Here is an 18,030-nt window from a genome sequence, read left to right as displayed (position 1 = left end):
TGGACTCGGTGATCTTAGAGGATTTTTCCAACCTAACTGATTCTGTGATTTTTTTATTGGGTTACCACCACTTTGAACCCTCCGTTAAGGCTCCCAGCCGCCGCCCGGCCCGGCCCCGCCTCAGCCGCACTGCGACGCGGAGGGGGGCGGCCGCGCGCACGCCTCGCGCCGTTCGAATCGCTCCAGCCAACCGGCGGCCGGCGGGGCGCGGGGCTTGGCCAATCAGGGAGCCGAGGGGGCATGCGGAGGCTATAAAAGGCGGTGGCGCGGCGCGGCGCGGGAGGGCGTGGCCGGGGGGCGGCGGTGCGGGAGGTGCGCAAGATGGCGGAGGGCGACAACAACAGCGTCTACCAGCTGGTGAGGGCGGGCGGCGCGGGGACAGGGCGCTGCCCCACGGGGGCTGCGGAGGGGCTGGCGGGCGCCGGGCCCGCGCTGCCCTGCCTTGCCCGCGCGGTGTGAGGCGGTTCGGTGCGTGATCGGCGCGGGGCCCGGCGGGGCCGCGGGCGGGGCGGCTGCTCCGTGTACCGGCCTGCGGAGCGGCATCGGCGGTTGTGCCGGAGCCCCCACCAGCACCCGGCGTTACCTGACCGATGGGGCTTGCCCAGAATGTCTGTGCGTGTGTCCGATTGTCTGTGTCTCTGTGACTGTCAGCAGCCTCCCGCTGCGGGACCGAGCGCCGCAGCGGTGCAGGACAGCGGCGGGAGCCCTGTGATGAGCTTAGCTAATGTGCGAAGGGGGGCTCGAATGCTTAAATACGGGCATTTGCATATTTATCTCTGTAGGGCTGCTCTAGGAAATGGTAAAATCGCTGTAACAGCGAAGGAGGGGAGGCTGGAAGCGCTCGGGCGCTGCGGTGTTGCCCACACGGGCCGGGGCCGGGGAGCAGCTGCCAAGAGCGCAGGGCTGGGAGGGAGGTCGGAGCCTGCAGAATGAGTGCACGGAACTGTATTCCCGAAAATACGTGCCTTGCTCGGGAGGGATGCCCCTTTCAGAGCAGGAGTTCTCAGTTCTGGAAGCTTTGTTGTTTGATTCACGAGAAAACACTTTTGACCGGTGGGCTCGGGGGTGAGGATGATGCTGGTAAAAGCTGTCTCAAGTGTCCCCTACCTGGCCCAGTGGAATAACAACTTACAATAGTTGTCCCCTAGGCTGGTAGAGGCAGGCTGGTGTTAGTAACACTGTTATATTCCAGTCTGCTTCCCATTAAATTTTGTCTTGGTTGTAACGTTAAATGCAGATAGCCAGAAGTAATAAAGCAAAACAGCTCGTCATAAAACGTCTCCTGGAGAAACACAGGTTTTTGGTTTATCTCCATGTGACAAGGTCGTGTTTATGACAGGAAATAAGTATAATTGGAAGGTGTTCAGCAGCATGCCAGGTAGTTTCCTACACTTCATTTTGTAGTTTTCAAGTAGTTTCCGGTGGTATCACACAAGAAAACTGCTTTACCCTGATAGCTGCACTCAGCTGTTTGTGCTATTTTAGTGGTGGAGTTAAGTGTAGCACATAGTTGAGAGTCAGACCTGCTCTGCTACCTGTGCACAGCAGACGTGCAGGTCTTGGTGACTTTTCAGCTCTTACTACTTGGGCAGCATTAGGTTCTGTTCATGGTTACCTGAGTTTTGTAATCTCTAAGATCCCCTCCCTCTGAGGGGAGACTGTTAAGCTCTGTTAAATGTGGAACACCTCAGGTGAACTGCTTAGCAAGCTGATGCCAGTGCAGGAGATGTGTAGGGAGGAATGTAGGAATCATATTGGAAGTGGAGTTTAAAGGCTGCCTGATCACCAGGCAGTCTGTGGGAAAACTTTCTTTGCAGTCCAAATGTGATCAATTGGGTAACTCTTCTGTACTGTGGATTCTGAGTTTGTATCCATCTTCCACATAATAAGAAATTGGTGTTGGACAAGAGCTGGAAAGCTTCAGTTTAATGTGGTAGAGTTGTCTTTGAAAATACATTTATTTTAAATAGTTCTCACATTGCAGTTTTCCACGTGTTGAAAAACTTGAGAGGTTTTAGCTAGACTTTAAAACTTGACTTTCTGCTAATCTTGGAGGAGGGAGTATGGTAAATGGGAGATTGGGGGAAAACACCTTGGCAAAATATGGGAGGATTAATTGGTCTAATAAGATATTGCACTAGGATCTTGACTGTGGTAGGATCTTGATAATTTTAAAGTATCACTGCTACAATGTCGTATCTTAGTACAAAACTCACAAGGTTATTAGTAATTTAATTACTCAGAAAGGTTTGTGACTGGGATCTTTAATTATTGCACCAGGGGTTTTTTTTTAGTTGCTTCTGTGTGGGAATTAATTTGATATTCTGGTTAATAAAGGAGTTTTCTTCTCTTTTTGTGTAGGCTTCTGAAACTGCTGGCTTGGAAGAGCAGCTGCAAGGATGGGGAGAAGTGATTTTGTTGACGGACAAAGTCCTTCGCTGGGAGCGAGCCTGGTTTCCCCTGGCACTGATGAGTGTTGTTTCCTTTGCTTTCCTGTAAGTACCATCTGGAGGGAGCCTGCAACACCAGTGCACCCCCCGTGGTGGGTAGCAAACCTATTAAGAAAATTAGGAAGATATCTTCAGAAATCTAGCAGGAAGGCTTTTACTCCAGGTTCTGCTTCTTAAAGTGTGTGAACTTTGTTAGAAAAACCAGAAGTATTGAAAACAGGAAGTAACACGAGTCACGTCCTGTTTGGAGGAGGGACAGAGCTTTCTGCAGAAGCTGTTTCTGCAGTGGTTGCTGAAGTTTTTACTGTGCTCAGCTGAATATTCTTCAATGGTGTGTCCATGTTCTGCACTCATCCTTTGTATCCTGCTTCTTAGTCAAATCTGATCTCCTTTGGCTTTTTTCCCCCAAACCAACAGCAGTATCATTATGGAAAACTTTTTTCCGTAGGGCAAAATTTCCTATTCTGCATCTTTGTTGTGGTGTTTGGGATGAGTTCAGTTGGTTTTACATTCTCTGTCATCTGCTTTGAGAAAGGAGGAAAGGAAAGACTACAGGTAACTTCAGTCAACAGAATGGGAGGATGCTGCCCGTCTGGATTGGAGGTGCTGGAGGCACTTGTAGGTACCTGTGTAACATGGTAATAGTCAAGATGACCTGACCTGCCTTGTGCAGGCAGGTGTTACACCAGCTGGGCACTTTGCTAGTTGTATCTTTTCTTGCAATAAGGAGAGAAGGGTTACAAAATTGAATATTGACCCAGGTGAGGGCAGGGATAATCACTCTTCTGGCTAATATAAATTTTGTGTTCTTCAGGGGAGTGAGGAGGATGGAAATCAAATGAAACTGAAAAGTAGATTTTTAAAGAAGTAATTGCATGAACTTTAGGATACTCTGCTATAAATTTTTGATTATAAAAGGAAAGATCTTGAGTTGAATAATACTTTGAGGAAATGCAGAACTACTTCAGATTCTGAATTGGTACTTCATCAAAAATGAACTGGAACATTCAGCTCAGCACTGTGCAGATGTACAGAATGCCTGACCCTGCCATGGACTGGGTCATTTCCAGTGTTCAGGAAGTTCTATGAAGTGCAATTAAGTAGCACAGGGCACAGCTGGGTATTAGCAGACACTTAGGAGATGAGCCGGTTTTTGTCCAGTCTCCTTTCTGCCATGTTTGAGTGATGGCACATTGAATATGGACAGTGCAGCACTGTCCAGGTGGAGATTTATGGCTCCTTGTCTGGAACAGGTTTGTCTGGCTCTCAGAGGTGAGGCAGAGCAAATGACAACCTGCAGTAGATCTGAATTTTGTGACTTATGAACCAACAAAATTAAAGCTTTTACTCTACCTGGTTATTTCATGTGTTTACTCATCCTCATCCCTCTGTCAGTGTTAAGTTCACTTATGGTTGTGGCATTTTCTTATCCATTACATTAAGAAAAAAAAATATTTTTCACCTGTTATTTCTCTGTTTTAGTGTTGAAGTACTTGGACCTCTCTTTATTAGTAATATGAGCAAATTTGGTTTTGTTTTTTTTTTTGAGATTGGGCAAGTGGGTAAGTCTACTATTTGAAGTTCTGAGCCAGTCTGAAGAGGTGACCAAGTATGTCTAGTATTTAGCAGTTTGAGGATGCAGAAATAATTTATCTTCTCTCTGCAGGATGATCTACTACTTGGACCCATCAGTTCTTTCAGGCGTCTCCTGTTTCGTTATGTTCCTCTGTTTGGCTGATTACCTTGTTCCTGCTCTTGCACCTCGAATCTTTGGCTCTAATAAATGGTGAGGAAAGCTTGAATTAAAACAGTTTCTTGAGCGTTAATACATTATGAACTTTATCAAAATGGATATCTGATTTGCAGACACCAAATGATAACTTTGTGGACTCGTTGTAGTGAGAAATCAGCAGTCTCTGTTACATATGAAGTGAGGGCAGTAGTAAGATGTTCTTCATTCTTTTTCTGGAAGATAATTACTACAGCAGACCTTTATTGTTCCTTTACTTCTGGAAAAATAAGATTTTTTTTCAAAGGAGTAGGCACATTCTTTGCTCTCCATTAAGGATGCTAGTTAGTTCTGCTAAACTAGTTTTTAGTAATTAATGGATAATCAATACTGAGAACTATAATTATGTAGAAGAGTATTGATTGTATAGTGGCAGTATTAAATATGATGAAGGAAGAAAACAGTGCAGTGAGTATGGATGTGATTGAACAGTCAGCTGGAGAAGGACCCAATTTGAACTAAATTTTGAGTTACAGTAAATTTTAGTGTATCTGCTTTAAGATGACTGGTGGATAAAAGTTCTTGTGTAGTACTAACATAAAAAAAAGCCATAGTAACAGACACTGATCTCAGGTGTGTATTACTTGTGTGTATCACACTGGTATCAGGTTAAGATCAGTGGTCTTCTGATTTGAACGTGGTTGCTCTTTAGGAGTTTAGGAGAGTCAGCATAGAGGAAAATGATATGTACAATTGGATTACAGTGCTCAGTAAATAAGAGGTATAAAACTAAGCAAAGCAAATTCCAGGATAAGCACTGGATGTATTTTTACTGCTGGAAAAAGGCCATGGGGGATTTTTATAAATTTCAGATTAAATCTCGAATTCTTATTTCTGGCCTGTTTGTTTGTTTGTTTGTTTGTTTTTGTTTGGGTTGTTTGTGTGGTTTTTTGTGTTTTTTTTTTTTTTTTTTTCTTTAATAAAGGACTACGGAACAGCAGCAAAGATTTCATGAGATCTGCAGCAATTTGGTAAAATCTCGTCGCCGGATTGTTGGCTGGTGGAAACGCCTCTTCGCTCTGAAGGAAGAAAAGCCTAAAATGGTACTGAGTCCTAGGAGTTAATCTCTGTTGTCTTTAAGATTTTGTTTGGTTTAGCTTTGTCTAAAGTATTTTATCAAGGCATGTGCCTGAACAAGCTGCTATTTTGAACCAAGAACTGATAGTTCTGGCTGTGACGTGACACTGGTCACATATTTGGGCAAGATACAGGACTTCAAAACTTGCATTTAGGAGCATATCCTTGATAATAAGATAAAGCCAGACTGGATTTCTCTGGATAGGTAAATTTTTGGAAACAAGCTGTTTGCTGTGTACACAAACAGTCTGAAATACTAGATCTCAGTAGTGTGTCAGCTGGTACATGAACTACTGAGCTACTGTCCCAAAACCAGCCTTGGGTGTGGTGTGAGGCTGAGGTGGTGTCAGTGGGGATGTCAGGGATATCTGGGCAGAAAAGAACTGCAGTCCTGTAAAGCTGATGGTCTGAAAATAGATGAGAACATACAACTGCAGATGCTGTGATCTCAATTTTAACACACCTGTGCATAGGTATTGCATGTGGAAGAGCCAGAAAACTTCCGGTTAGTTTTAAATGTTGACGTGTTGCCAAATACTGAAGGGAAGGGGAGAATCCCCAGCAGGGTCTGTGGTAACTCTTCCCTTTTCACTTTTTAGTACTTCATGACCATGCTCTTTACTCTTGCCGTGGTTGCCTGGATTGGACAGCAAGTTCACAATCTTTTCCTGACTTATCTTATCGGTAAGTGTGAACATGCAAAACACCAGGGACTTTTTTGTTAGCTCTCTGAGAAGGGGGGAGACTGGTAAAAGTAATTTTTCATGATGTTAGTGTGGTGGGGTATCTTTGTTGTGGAGTTCTGTTTTTCTCTTTTTAAGCAGTTAATAGAGCTTAAGGCAAGCAAGGAATTGCAAAGTGACAGAAGTTTGTTAAGAGAGTGTTAAGGGAGTATTAATTCTTTTTTTTTTCTTCCCCTCTATAGTAAGTTTCTTTTTGCTGTTTCCTGGACTAAACCAGCATGGGATCATCACAAAGTATATTGGAATGGCAAAAAGGGAGATAAACAAACTTCTCAAGCACAAGGAAAAGAAAAATGAATGAAGACAACTGCTGTTCACTCTAGTTAAAGGTTTCCTTGGGATCAGTTTTGAGAATTAACGTATAATTAAGACAATAGAAGTTACATTGCTCACTGGCTTTTTTTTGTTTTTAATTGGCTCCCTGATGAAGTGAAAATGTCACTGCAGCAACTGCTGTGGGTTTATCTCTCTTGCTGTGCTGAGTAGGGTTCTGCAGCCTGCAGCTGATCCTGTCTGAGAGATCCTCTCCTTTGGTGTGTGGAGCTTGTTAAGTGTCTTCATCAAACTAAGAGCCCTGTCAATAAACACCCCAACAGCAGAGCTGTAATGCCTGGTAGTAGTTCTGTAGCTGTGTTAGTTCACTGATCATTAGTTGTGGCTGCAGCAGGTATGAAAGGCAGTTCTGAAGGCCTTGGAGGCTTGTTACTACTGATCCTTGTGGCAGGAGAACAATTAGCTGAATGAGAAGGGCCATAGCTGAGGGTGCACACCCAAAATGGGGGCAGAAGGTGTTTCCATTGTCTCACTGAATCTGTTTGTATACCAGATTATCTGTTGAGTAGGGGTCTGGAACACATAAATCTGTAGTTCAGTTATTTAGCTGTAGTGTAAACTCATTGCACTGAGACTGTAGAAAATGAGTGAAGGTGTGTGTTACCTGAACAGCTGATTGTTCTGGAAACTGCTGTTGTCATGGAGCCATGTAGCACATTTGGTTTTATGAATGTTGTTGTCTGTACACAAAAATCACTCTGAATATGCTGGGTTTGTCTCTGTAAATAAGCCTGAATTGTTTGTGCTTTTCTATGACCTTTCCCTCCTTTTTTAAAACTGAACTTTTTTTCTTTAAAAAGCTAAAACCTGTGTTAATGTGTGAAAAGTTTACTGTTTGAAAATGAACTCTTCAGTGTCTATTGTAACTGTTGAATAGGTAAATACAGACTAAAGAGAAACTTGTTTAAGACTTGCTCTTTGTGAATGGACAGAAAACAGTGTAAATGCATTTTTCAATCAAGAAGAGAAGCTGGGAATGGTTTAGGAAGTGTTCTACTGGCACAGCCTGTGGCGGGGAGAGATCTGGATGTGAAGGGGAATGGTTTAGGAAGTGCTCTGGTTAATTGGTCCGGCTTGTCACTGTGAGAGATCCTGGACGTGGGGGGAATGGTTTAGGAAGTGATGTGCTTAACTGGCACAGCCCGTTGCTAGAAAAGATGTTAAAAGCCAAACGGTGACACTGCCCCTTGTCCCGGGGCTGTTCCCACGAGCTCTGGTGCCTCCCCTCCGCCCCTGCACTGACACGGCTGAGGTGCTGCACATCTGCCACAGCACCGAGCGCGGGCTTCCCCTTGGGCGTTCAAACAGTAGAAACACAGCCCATCCTCCTGGTGTGGCTTTGCTCTCCGCAGTCCCTCGGTTTGCCCGTGCGAGCCCTCACGCTGTCCCTGGGGAGGACACTTGGGGCACACGGAAGGCTTTCCTGGGGCTCGGCGCTGCCCGTACGCGCGCAGTGTTTTGTCCCTCGCGCCCCGGCGTACCCGACCGCTCGAAGCGTCCCCGTTGCCATGGGAACGTCGCTCCGGAAGCGCGGCGCGGGCCTCCAGCCAATGGGGGTGAGCGAGGCCCGGCGCGCCGAGTCTCGCGATATCTCGTGGCGGCCGGCGGCGCTCCCATGGTCCCGCGCGGCCGCGGCCCTTCCTTTTCCGCCATCGCGCCGCCGGTGAGTGGGACTGGGCCGGGCCCCGCCGCATCCGCCCGCCCGCGCCGCCATCCGCGCCCCGCGCCCGCCCCGCCCGTGCCGCCGCGCACACCGCTCCCCGCCCGACCCGCACAGCCCGCTTGGGGCCGCCCGCGCTGCCCCCGGCGCCGCGCGGAGCCCGCCGAGTGCCGGGCGGGCGGCGGCGCGTCCCGCCCGTGGCCGCACAGCGATGGGCGGCGGGAACCGCGGCGGCGGCCTGGCCGGAGCTGCGGGGAGCGGGGCTGCGCTGGGCAGGGGGCGGGCGAGCCGCGCCGCGGGGCCGGGGCACTTGGGGCGTGCGGAGGAGGAGGGAGCGGAGCTGGGGGCGGGCAGGGCCCCGCACTGGGGGCAGCCCCGGCGCAGGGGGTCGCGGGCAGGAATCGGCCAGGGCTGGTCCTTTGATTTCCTCTAGAAAGTGGTGAAAGCCTTCGTGTGCCGCAGGACCTGCCTCGGTGACCCTGATCGGCAGCACCGTCGCGGCGGGTTCTGGCGGCGCCCGGGCTCTGTCAGGGACCGGGTGGCCGTGCCGAGTCATCCCCGCCCTTCCAGGGTGCTCCCGGCCTCTTGGCATTATCACTGGAGCTGATGCCGGGTTTCCTTCCCGCAGCTCTGTGTTGTCTGTGGATCCTGCAGGGGTTTTGCAGCTCAGTGACCCGAACACCATCTGTTGATTTAACACCACGTAGGACCCAGTTATTGTACAGGGCTGATACTGCATAACTGAATTTTAAAGCCAAACTGATGTGCCTGGGGAAGGTGTCACTCTGCTGACATGGTGGGTTTGAAACCTTCCTGTGCGTGCTTTGATACAAGGTTTAAGTGAGTGTCAGATATCCTGACTTGTCATGGAACTCTTGTCATGGATCACTCTTCTTGATCACCCCTGAGTACGACACTTGATTCGCTTATTTACCCTGAGAGTGCTTTTTAGGGTTTAATGTGACTTTCTGCCAGTCTTGGACCTTTTAGGCCTAAAATTAGCGTTAAGAAGCAGCGCTGCTCAGGGTTTCTGTGCTGAAGAGCTGTGCACATAACTCATAACCCCTCCCTGCAGGCACCATGGTGCGCATGAACGTCCTGGCAGATGCTCTCAAGAGCATCAACAACGCAGAGAAGCGTGGGAAGCGCCAGGTCCTCATCCGGCCGTGCTCCAAGGTGATCGTCCGCTTCCTCACCGTGATGATGAAGCACGGTGAGTCCTGGCCCTGCTCGCCCCTGGGGCCTGGGGGTGCTCTTGAGTAAAACTAAATCAAGGGGCTTGAACTAGAGTTATGTGAGATAGTAAATGAGCTGTGTTATTGTAGTTAACTGTTATACATATATTTAAGTATATATAGAGAGAGTAGCTAAGTGTTACATATTTGATTGTCTGCTCGTCTCTCCTGCAGGTTACATCGGTGAATTTGAGATAATTGATGACCACAGAGCTGGGAAGATTGTTGTCAACCTCACAGGCAGACTCAACAAGGTAGGGTTTGTCTTCCTGATTTCGGTTTTCTAGGGATGTATTTTAATGACACTTCTGTTATTATTTTGACTTTATCTGCTCCATTTCTGAAAGAATTGCTTGTAAAGAAGGTGGTATTTGTTGAATCCATGTAAATGAGAGCAGTATGGATATTACCAGTTAACAGGCTGGTTAATTTGTTGAGATTCATAATAGTATGGGTCATTAATTGCATTTCTTTTGAATTCTGAATGTGCAAGACACATTTTCAGGGAAGTCTGCTTGCAAGTGCTGTGTATTTTCTCTTTCTTCAGAGGCTTTGTGGCTGTCTAGTGGTTCCTCAGTTTCTTTGATGTTTAAACTATCTGGAAGACTTGTCTTAAGCGATAGGAGCCAAGTTGTTTTCCAGTTGTTGTTTGATACCTGTAGATGTGGAGAAGACAAACCTTTCTCCTGCTGCCAGGGGGCTTTTCTTGAGTTGGTGGAAAGTTGAATGTTATGTTATTTGGTGCTTGTTAAGTTCCTGGGGCATTTGAGTCAGTCATGTGTGTTTTGAAAGTTTTTTAACTGCTTTTGTCTCAAAATACTGTCTAGTTCTGTGTTGACTTGCTGTGCATCCTTGTTTCCAGTTATGCTCTTCAAGTGAGAGGTGGCTCTTCAGTAAAGAACTAAAAAAATTGTTTGTTCAAAACATGTTGGGGGTATCTCTATGATGAATACATATTGCAGCTGAAAATTGCTTGAGTGTACAGGGCAGAGAATTCTGACACTCCCAAATGACCAGTATTATATGCCTATAATGATGTTTGAGTGTGGTGTTCCTCTAATTCTGCTGGGGTGCAGCTGGATATAAAGTATCTCTCAATCATTGCAGTAAGGGAACAGTTGTTTGGTTTAGAAAAGTGCGCACAGTGCAGGAAGGTGTGCTTCTGGTTTGGTCTTGGATAGTTATTGATGTACTTGGATCCAGTGAGGTAACTGGAGGTGGTAGTGGTGGTCATGGTCAGTAATATGATTAACTTGAAAACTTCAGTAACTTCTGTGCATGTTAATTTTTTCCTGATTAAAATCTACATGTATTTTTTGCTAACGGTGTACAATGGTTAGAGGTAATCTATGGTTAGAGTAATCACAGGATTTTTGCTGATATAGTGTGCTTTTCTGTCTCCCAGGTCTGGGCACTACTTGGTTAGTGTAGCTCCAGCAGCAGTGCAGGTTTGTCTGTTGAGGAGGAGGGTATGAGGCTGAGGAAATAACTGCTGGATAGTTACTGTGTGAGGGTCTCAGGTGGGAGGAATTGCTGCTCATACTGTGGGTAAAGGAGCGTGTGTAACTGCACTTGTTAAACTCCTTCAGCCACTGAACTGGGATGACAAATGTGCAAATCCAGTCTATAAAATTCTTCAGTTTGTAATGGAATTTTCTTTTACAGTGTGGTGTAATCAGTCCCAGATTTGATGTTCAGCTGAAGGATTTGGAAAAGTGGCAGAACAACCTGCTGCCTTCACGTCAGTTTGGGTAAGTGTGAGGAAGAATTAAATGCTTGTGTGTAAAAATGTGGGAGTTTGTTACACGTGCAAACTGCCTGAGTTAGCCTCACCTGACACCTTTCCTCTGATCAGTGTGGAGGTAAATACCAGTCTAAAAATCCATCTTCCATATAAATGCTCTTTTTAACTAGTTTTAAAGGGGCACTGCTAAGCAAGGACCTGTTTCTGTTTGACTTTGGTAAATCCTCGTTTCAACATTTCTGCAGTTTACCAGAAAACAGGACTTTTCTCATACTTCTTTTAGTTTTATTAATGGCCATTTGTAAATGGGGAGGAGTCATGTAAGTTCCCAGGTCAATGGAAGTAGGTTATATTACTGAAATTCAAATGTCCTGATTTTGTGTGAACTAATCAGATATTAAGTGATGAGAGACTCAGAGCCTCTGTTTAACAAACTTGCACAACACAGAAAATCTTACTATTATGCAGTATTTCCCAAAATAAACTGAGTCAAGAGCAGTAAATGCCAGTGTACCAGGATGGCAGAGCTAGAAGAGTCTCCAGGGCCTCAGCCAGTCTGGAAGGATTAACAGTTCCATGTAATTTCTGTTCTTAAAGCTCCAGCAGTAACTCCTTCAGCTGTCCCTGAATACCTCCCATGTGTGTTGTCATTGGGATTTTTAAGAGTATTTGTAGATTGGTGAGACAAAATGTTCTCAGACACGCAGCTGTGTGGGTGAGGGGTGCTGGCAGTCCAGGTGCTGGCACTGGCAGTGACAGTGGCTGCTGCAATTGTCAGTCAGATGCAGAGCCTCACCTGCCTCAGACAGTGTTGGGCACTGAGGCAGAGCCCCAAGCTGAGGAGCTGCCTGGCACCAAGGCAGCTCTGCCTGTGCTGGATAACAGCACCCCTGGAAGATGGAAAAGTGGACTTTATCTAGAAACCTTTGAGGTGCTACTGCTGCAGCAGCTGAATGGGCACTGCCCAGTGGGAATGCACAAGGAGACAGGCAAATTTGGGGAACAGAAGGCTGTGGATGTCCTGTGTGTGCTGAAGGGCTGTGAGAGGAGCTGCCTTCACTGTCTGGTAACCTGATTTTGCTGTATTAGGCCCATTCTTACAGGCACAGGTCTTGCTGTTGTAACAGAGAGATGCAGTTGGTGCTGTCAGCTCTGCACCAGCCTGGAACACAGTGATAGACTGAACATTTGTTCTCTCTTGGCAGGTACATTGTACTGACAACCTCAGCTGGCATCATGGACCATGAGGAGGCGAGGCGAAAACACACAGGAGGCAAAATCCTGGGGTTCTTTTTCTAAAACTTGTAAAAAAAGAGGATACTAATAAATTGTTCAAATGGACTCTGGTGTTTCCAATCGGTATTTTAATGTTTTTGAACACTGTCTGTGACAGTGCTTTTAACAGACAGCTCTTCCAAAGTGCTCAAGTTCCAGCTTCACTTCAAATGGTGTTTGGGTTCCACACCATCCCCTGTCACAATTTTATTTCTGTTAATTATATAACATACTTTAAATACTTCCCACTGGACTGATAGTTTGGGATGACTGCACAGGAGGGCCTCAGCAGCGGAGCTGTGATGCTGAACTAATGCTAAACCCAGCTGTCCTGCATGGGGTCACCTCACAGGTGTTCAGTACATGTGTGACTCTGAGGTTTCACTTCTTGAAATAATAGAAGATGCCTTGCCAGAAAGTATTTCCTGTTTATTGTTAAAAAACTTACAGTGTGTGGAATTGTGGAATAATTAAGATGGTTGAGGTTTGATTTTGGATCACAAACTTGTTCCACATCATATGCTGTAAGGAGTAACTGAGGTAGAGAGATGAATAATTTTTTTTCCCTTCAAATTTTTACTTTGGAAGTCTTTTGAAACACACAGTTTTGGGTAGGGTTGTTGCTGTGCAACTGCTTTACATGTTGCCACAAAGATGTAACTGTATGTGATTTCTTAAGATTTTTAGAACAAGGAAATAAGGCTGAACCTATGGATAGTGAATATTGAGTATTGAATGAGTTGGTGTTTGTTTCAGGCATCTGATGCATGACAGCACATTGTACTTGATACAGAGAAATCAAATTATTTCAAGGCAGTACAGGGAGCAGGTGACAACTTCAGTTGTTAGAGGATGGGCAGCAAGCTGGGCTGATTGCATTGTCCTCTGACAGCTGCTGGAAATCCCTTGCCTTATTTTGCTTTGTTTGGAGTCTTTATCAGGAAGGAGCCTATTGAACTGTAGCAAGCCTGTTCCAGCACACTAAAACAGCTGTTCAATTTGTGGTTCTGATGCAAACCCCTTTGGAAAAAGTTTTCCGGCTTGGTGATACATCCCAATGATTGGTATGTTGCTTGAGCTGAAAGTGTGCCTTGAAGGTGATACTTCCTCACAGAGCTTTGGGATGGAAGGGACTGTCTTCAGGCACAAATTCTGAACTCTATAACTAACCTGTAGCAGTTTAGTCTGTCACTTTTTATGGAGAAAAGGTGAAGCTGCTCAGCAAACAGGTCTTAACTCTGTGGACAGACAGCACAGTCTCACCTGATGTGGCTTTTCTCAGGAACATGAAATACCAGCAGGGCTCTGGAAGTGCTTGTGGGAAGTGGTGTGTGCACCAGCATACTGACTTGAGCTTGGCTGAGAAGAGCAGGGGAATAATAAAAGAGGCTGGTTTACCTGCTTTGTCTCAGTCATGTGATGGTTAATGTCACAAAGTATAGATTGGAGATGGCATCAAAACATTCAATGGAATCAGTGTGGTTCTGTTTGACTGGAAACAAATCTGCTTAGCTGAGAATAAAGATCTGTACACTGAATTAGAGTAGTTACAAAGTGAAAAGAATCTGTTCTAACCCCTTTTTTGTTGTTGAATCAAGATATTTTGTTACAGGTGTTTTATTTCATATCCATAATGGAGATCATCCTGCAGTACCAGGCACTGACACACCTGAGATTTTGTACTTCTTGCTCAGAGTAACCCTGAAGATTGTGTCAAGATTCCACCATTCCTTTTTATAAAATCTTGACTTCTATCAGGTCTAGAATAGAACATGTTCCTGATACCTGATGCAAGAAGGTCAGTGACACTTTAAGGCTTCCTTTAGATGAATTTAACAAGTTCCCTGCTAGTTGGACATTTGTGTTTTAAACCAGTTTTATGCAGGACATACACATAAGTTTTTCTGACCCAGCTTAGCTGTGTATGTCCTTTACTACCACAGAGACTCCCGAGGTAACAGAATTTCTGATGTTCTCAGGTGACAGAGAAGTTGGGAATGGGCTGTAAATGTATTTCACAAGCCAGGCCAACAAAACTGATAGAATTACTAAATGGAAATTAGAGCTCTGATGTAGCAAGGATGACTTGGAGGGAAAGATGCAGCAGCAGATACTCCTTTTCCACCATATATCTACAAGCGTAACTGCACATGGACTCACCACATGTGGAAGCTGATGCAGCTGATCCAAGCTCACGAGATGATCTCTGAGCTTGCACCTCACTGGTGAGAGCTTTACTCCTCAGCTGCTGGCTGAGATTCAAGGATTTAGGAAGGTGGACTCGGGAGCTGACACATGGGATTATGACACGCCTTGCAACACAACAGCTTTAAATGGGTTTGCAGAAATTCTTGCTCTGGGACATGGTAAAATCTGAAAATGGTATTTTTTTTAAACCTCAGGGGTGTTTTGTGAGCTGAGGGCGTATGTATGCCTTGGGCAAGCAGTTTGTGGGTAAAAGCATTTTGGTGAGAAAAGGGTTAATGGGGGGAAAGGGAAAGTGGCACAAAGCTGAAAGTGCAGCATGGGTTGCAACAGGCAATCAAGGCCAGGTGTTAGTTTAGAGAAGGTGTTTGGTACCTTTGGGGCAGAGGGAACATCAGTGATGAGGAGTCCCCTGTGGGACAGAGACAGCTGACCTTCATGTGGGGACAACTGGGAAGGTGGGGGACTCTGAGGAAACCCCTGAGTTAACAAGCTTTGCTCCTGGTGCTGTCCTGGATACCCTGTGGTCCATCACTGAGTCTGGAAGTGATGGTGTCACCTCCATACCCTGCACACCAAAGCTGAGCAGCCCCTCCTTACCGTGTGGAGAGTGAGTGGTGATGCCTCACTGCCTGCAGTCCCTTATGACCTGCTCCCAAGCAGGTGTGAGCATCAACACCCAGTCACAGGTAGTAGAATGGGATCAGAACTTAATTTGAGTTGTGAGAATTAGTAAATTGGAAGTAGTTGGGAGAGGCTGGTGACCCCCCTGCGAGTACAGCCCCATCTCACTTCTGCGGTCAGATGTGTGATCAGTATTACGGGAGGTCAGTTGCCATTGCTCCTTATGCCATAGGAGCAAGATAAAGCATGTTCAAATCGCCTGCCATGCATCCAGAGAAATACCTATTTATTGCTGCAATGGGAAGGCGTCAGCAGATGGCAGCATCCAACCTGGAATCGCTGGAGACTTGAGCGTAATCGGTGTGAGAGGAGTTCGAGAGGGCTTTGGTTTGCTTCCCTGCTCCTTCTGCAGAATGAATATCCTGCCTTCTGTGCTCCGGTCCACAAAGAGAGTTTTTTGTGTCTTTGATGCACTTGAGCCTGATTTAAGGTAACATGAGAGGTGAGAATAACTATCTTCAAAATACAGCAACAGGGTAAGAAGCCTGGTGTGTGACAGTGGCTTCACTGGAAATGCACCTTTTCTCCCTCATCCCATGCTATTTAGATAATTTAGATTTAAGATGAGTATATATTGTTCAGTGCCTTACTGCCAGTTAATCCATCTCTCAGTAAATACTCAGATGGATTTAACCACAATTCAGTCCAGAGAACTATCCTAGTGGAGTCAAGGAGTTTCAGAAGCTGGTGGCATTCTCACTCATGCCTCTGATGCCTTCTCTGCTCAAGTGCTGCCATTTTATTCATGCAGTTCAGGGGCTGTAATTTTCCTGATTCATTCTTGTGATGCAGTTGAGAACAGTGATGCTGTTGGTACCTTTGTGCTAGTGGGTGGCCACGGGGCTTTGTTCTGGGATTAAAAGGGCACGATTCAAGTTCCAAGTCTAGTTTAGTTACAGTTTATTGAGGGTTTTATCTGCTGGTGCTGCACTTAATCACTGTGTATGCATGTCTGTTTTTGACAGGGTGTCTTAGCAGGCTATGTGACCCACTCCAAACTTTCTAACTGCCAAGGAGGTGGTTTTTTCACAGTTTGGTGCTAGTGTTGTGTGAGGGCCATGGAAATGGAGAACATTCCTGCTACTCTATAATCCATTGCTATTATAAATTTATTATTTATAACCAGGACTTGATTTGTTTCATATTTCATTCATTTGATTTACTGTTCTCACTCTCTAAACACACCATGCTACCTATTCTACAGAAACCTGTTTTTCCAAAAGCTTGCAATTCCCTGCCTGTCAGCTCTAGATGTCTCTCTTCCGCTAATACAAGAAAATATGGAAAAGGCAGGAGTAACAAAATACTTGGTATGTGATCTTGGATAGAAACATGTATGTGCAACACTCCTCTGTCTTCACCTCCAGAGCTAAATTAGGGTGGGATTTACCCCCTCTGCTGTGGTGAAGAAACATGGCATAACCATTCTTGTTGTCTTCTTCTGCTGATGCAAGTTAATTGTGCTTTCAGTTGGACCAGGCTGTAAGAGGGACAGAGCAAGGATTGCAACTGGGAACAGGAGGAGAAAAGTAGGTGACGAGTGAAGTTAAGAGAAAAGCTGCTGCTGTAACCCATCTCTGGGTACTTTCCCAGTCTCATTAGCTCCATGGATGGAGACTAATTGGCGTTTGGTCCACTGTTCCATGCCCTTTTAAAAAGCAAAGTCTGGGAACATCAATGAGAACTTTAGGTTTTTAGTATCTTTACAAATCAGGCCTTTAACTGTCAAAATGAAAAAAAAGGCGGAAAATGAAAGGATTTTTTTTTTCCTTTTCTCCCTACACCTCTGCAATTCACATGGATACTTGTCTCCTCACTTGCAATAACATGCCCAGCTGTATTCTTGCATAACAGGATCCTCGACACATAATCCACAAGTCTGTGTGGGCTGGTAATTAGCTCTGGCCCTCGTTCAGTCCTTGGGATTCATTCCTTAGGGCAGCAACATTAGCCCCTCAGTTAAGCATCTGCACTCCTCAAGTTTGAAACCATTTTTACCTCACTGGGGCAGGCTGTGGGTCTTGGGGCTGACTGCACACCTCGCTGTGTTTGTGCAGAGACCTGTGTTTGCTCTGTCGAGGATGGGCAGGTGGATCTGTCCTTGGACAGAAGTCAAAGCCTTTCTTGTTTTCCATGACTGGTGGTGGATTTCTGACTCGGTTCTGTTTTCAGTTTAATATGAAAAGTAGTTCTAGTTCAGCCCAGGTAGCAGGACTTTAGTGTGAAGCCTTGCTTATTGTGTTTGTGTTTCGTCAGGTGAAAGATGAGCTGTGTGTTGTACAAAATTCATCTGCCACCTACCAGGCAGGCGTTTGCTCTGGGAGGGAAGCAAAAATCAGGAGACTATTTTTAGCTCTGAAATACTTTTCTTGAATGACATTCAGTCCTCACCAGCCTTTGATGAGCAGAGAAATAATCCCTCAAGGGAGCAACCGAAGGTGCCTGGATCTGTGCTCGGCTGCTGGCAGCTCCTGGTGTGGCTGTGGGAGTGCTGGGGCAGCTGCTGGCACTGCAGACAGCACCTAATGGCAGGCACTGGGTGAGACTGAAGAGCCCTGGAGTACAGGAATGTACCTGAACAAAAAGGACTCTGAGCCCGTTTTTCTGAGAAAGACCGGTCCTATGGAGCAGGACATGGGTCTGAAAGCCACAAGACCACTGCACATCAGGAGTCAGCCCTGTTCCCATGCCCAGGCTGGAGAACCCATCTGCAAATATGTGAATTACAAACCCAGTGCTGGTAGGTGGTGGCTCCAGAAATAGATGCAGTGATAGCACATAACGCTCCCTGATAGCTGAAATAAAAAGAATTAAACTGTACAAAAGTGTGCTTTA

The 18,030-nt window shown here is 45.9% G+C and overlaps 2 protein-coding genes across 4 annotated transcripts; both read left to right on the top strand.

Moving 5' to 3' along the window:
* Positions 1–268: 268 nt before the first annotated feature.
* Positions 269–7,295, top strand: ARL6IP1 (ADP ribosylation factor like GTPase 6 interacting protein 1). Of its 3 annotated transcripts, none has more exons than XM_064672910.1 (6): positions 269–357; positions 2,362–2,495; positions 4,117–4,236; positions 5,165–5,282; positions 5,916–6,000; positions 6,242–7,295. In XM_064672910.1, the coding sequence occupies exons 1-6, from the start codon at positions 322–324 to the stop codon at positions 6,358–6,360; spliced, it is 612 nt and encodes a 203-aa protein (XP_064528980.1). In that variant the 5' UTR covers positions 269–321; the 3' UTR covers positions 6,361–7,295. The 3 variants fall into 3 exon arrangements, with proteins under 3 accessions (XP_064528980.1, XP_064528982.1, XP_064528981.1); XM_064672912.1 differs by lacking the exon at positions 269–357 and adding an exon at positions 465–612; XM_064672911.1 differs by lacking the exon at positions 269–357 and adding an exon at positions 618–726.
* Positions 7,296–7,938: 643 nt separating this feature from the next.
* On the top strand, positions 7,939–12,372 carry RPS15A (ribosomal protein S15a). Its single transcript, XM_064672913.1, has 5 exons — positions 7,939–8,055; positions 9,128–9,265; positions 9,462–9,541; positions 10,953–11,038; positions 12,237–12,372. The coding sequence occupies exons 2-5, from the start codon at positions 9,133–9,135 to the stop codon at positions 12,328–12,330; spliced, it is 393 nt and encodes a 130-aa protein (XP_064528983.1). The 5' UTR covers positions 7,939–8,055; positions 9,128–9,132; the 3' UTR covers positions 12,331–12,372.
* The last annotated feature ends 5,658 nt before the right edge of the window (positions 12,373–18,030 follow it).

The sequence above is a fragment of the Pseudopipra pipra genome, chromosome 16 (assembly GCF_036250125.1).
Source record: "Pseudopipra pipra isolate bDixPip1 chromosome 16, bDixPip1.hap1, whole genome shotgun sequence".
Taxonomy (NCBI): Eukaryota; Metazoa; Chordata; class Aves; order Passeriformes; family Pipridae; genus Pseudopipra; species Pseudopipra pipra.
This window is presented reverse-complemented; position numbering and strand designations above follow the sequence as displayed.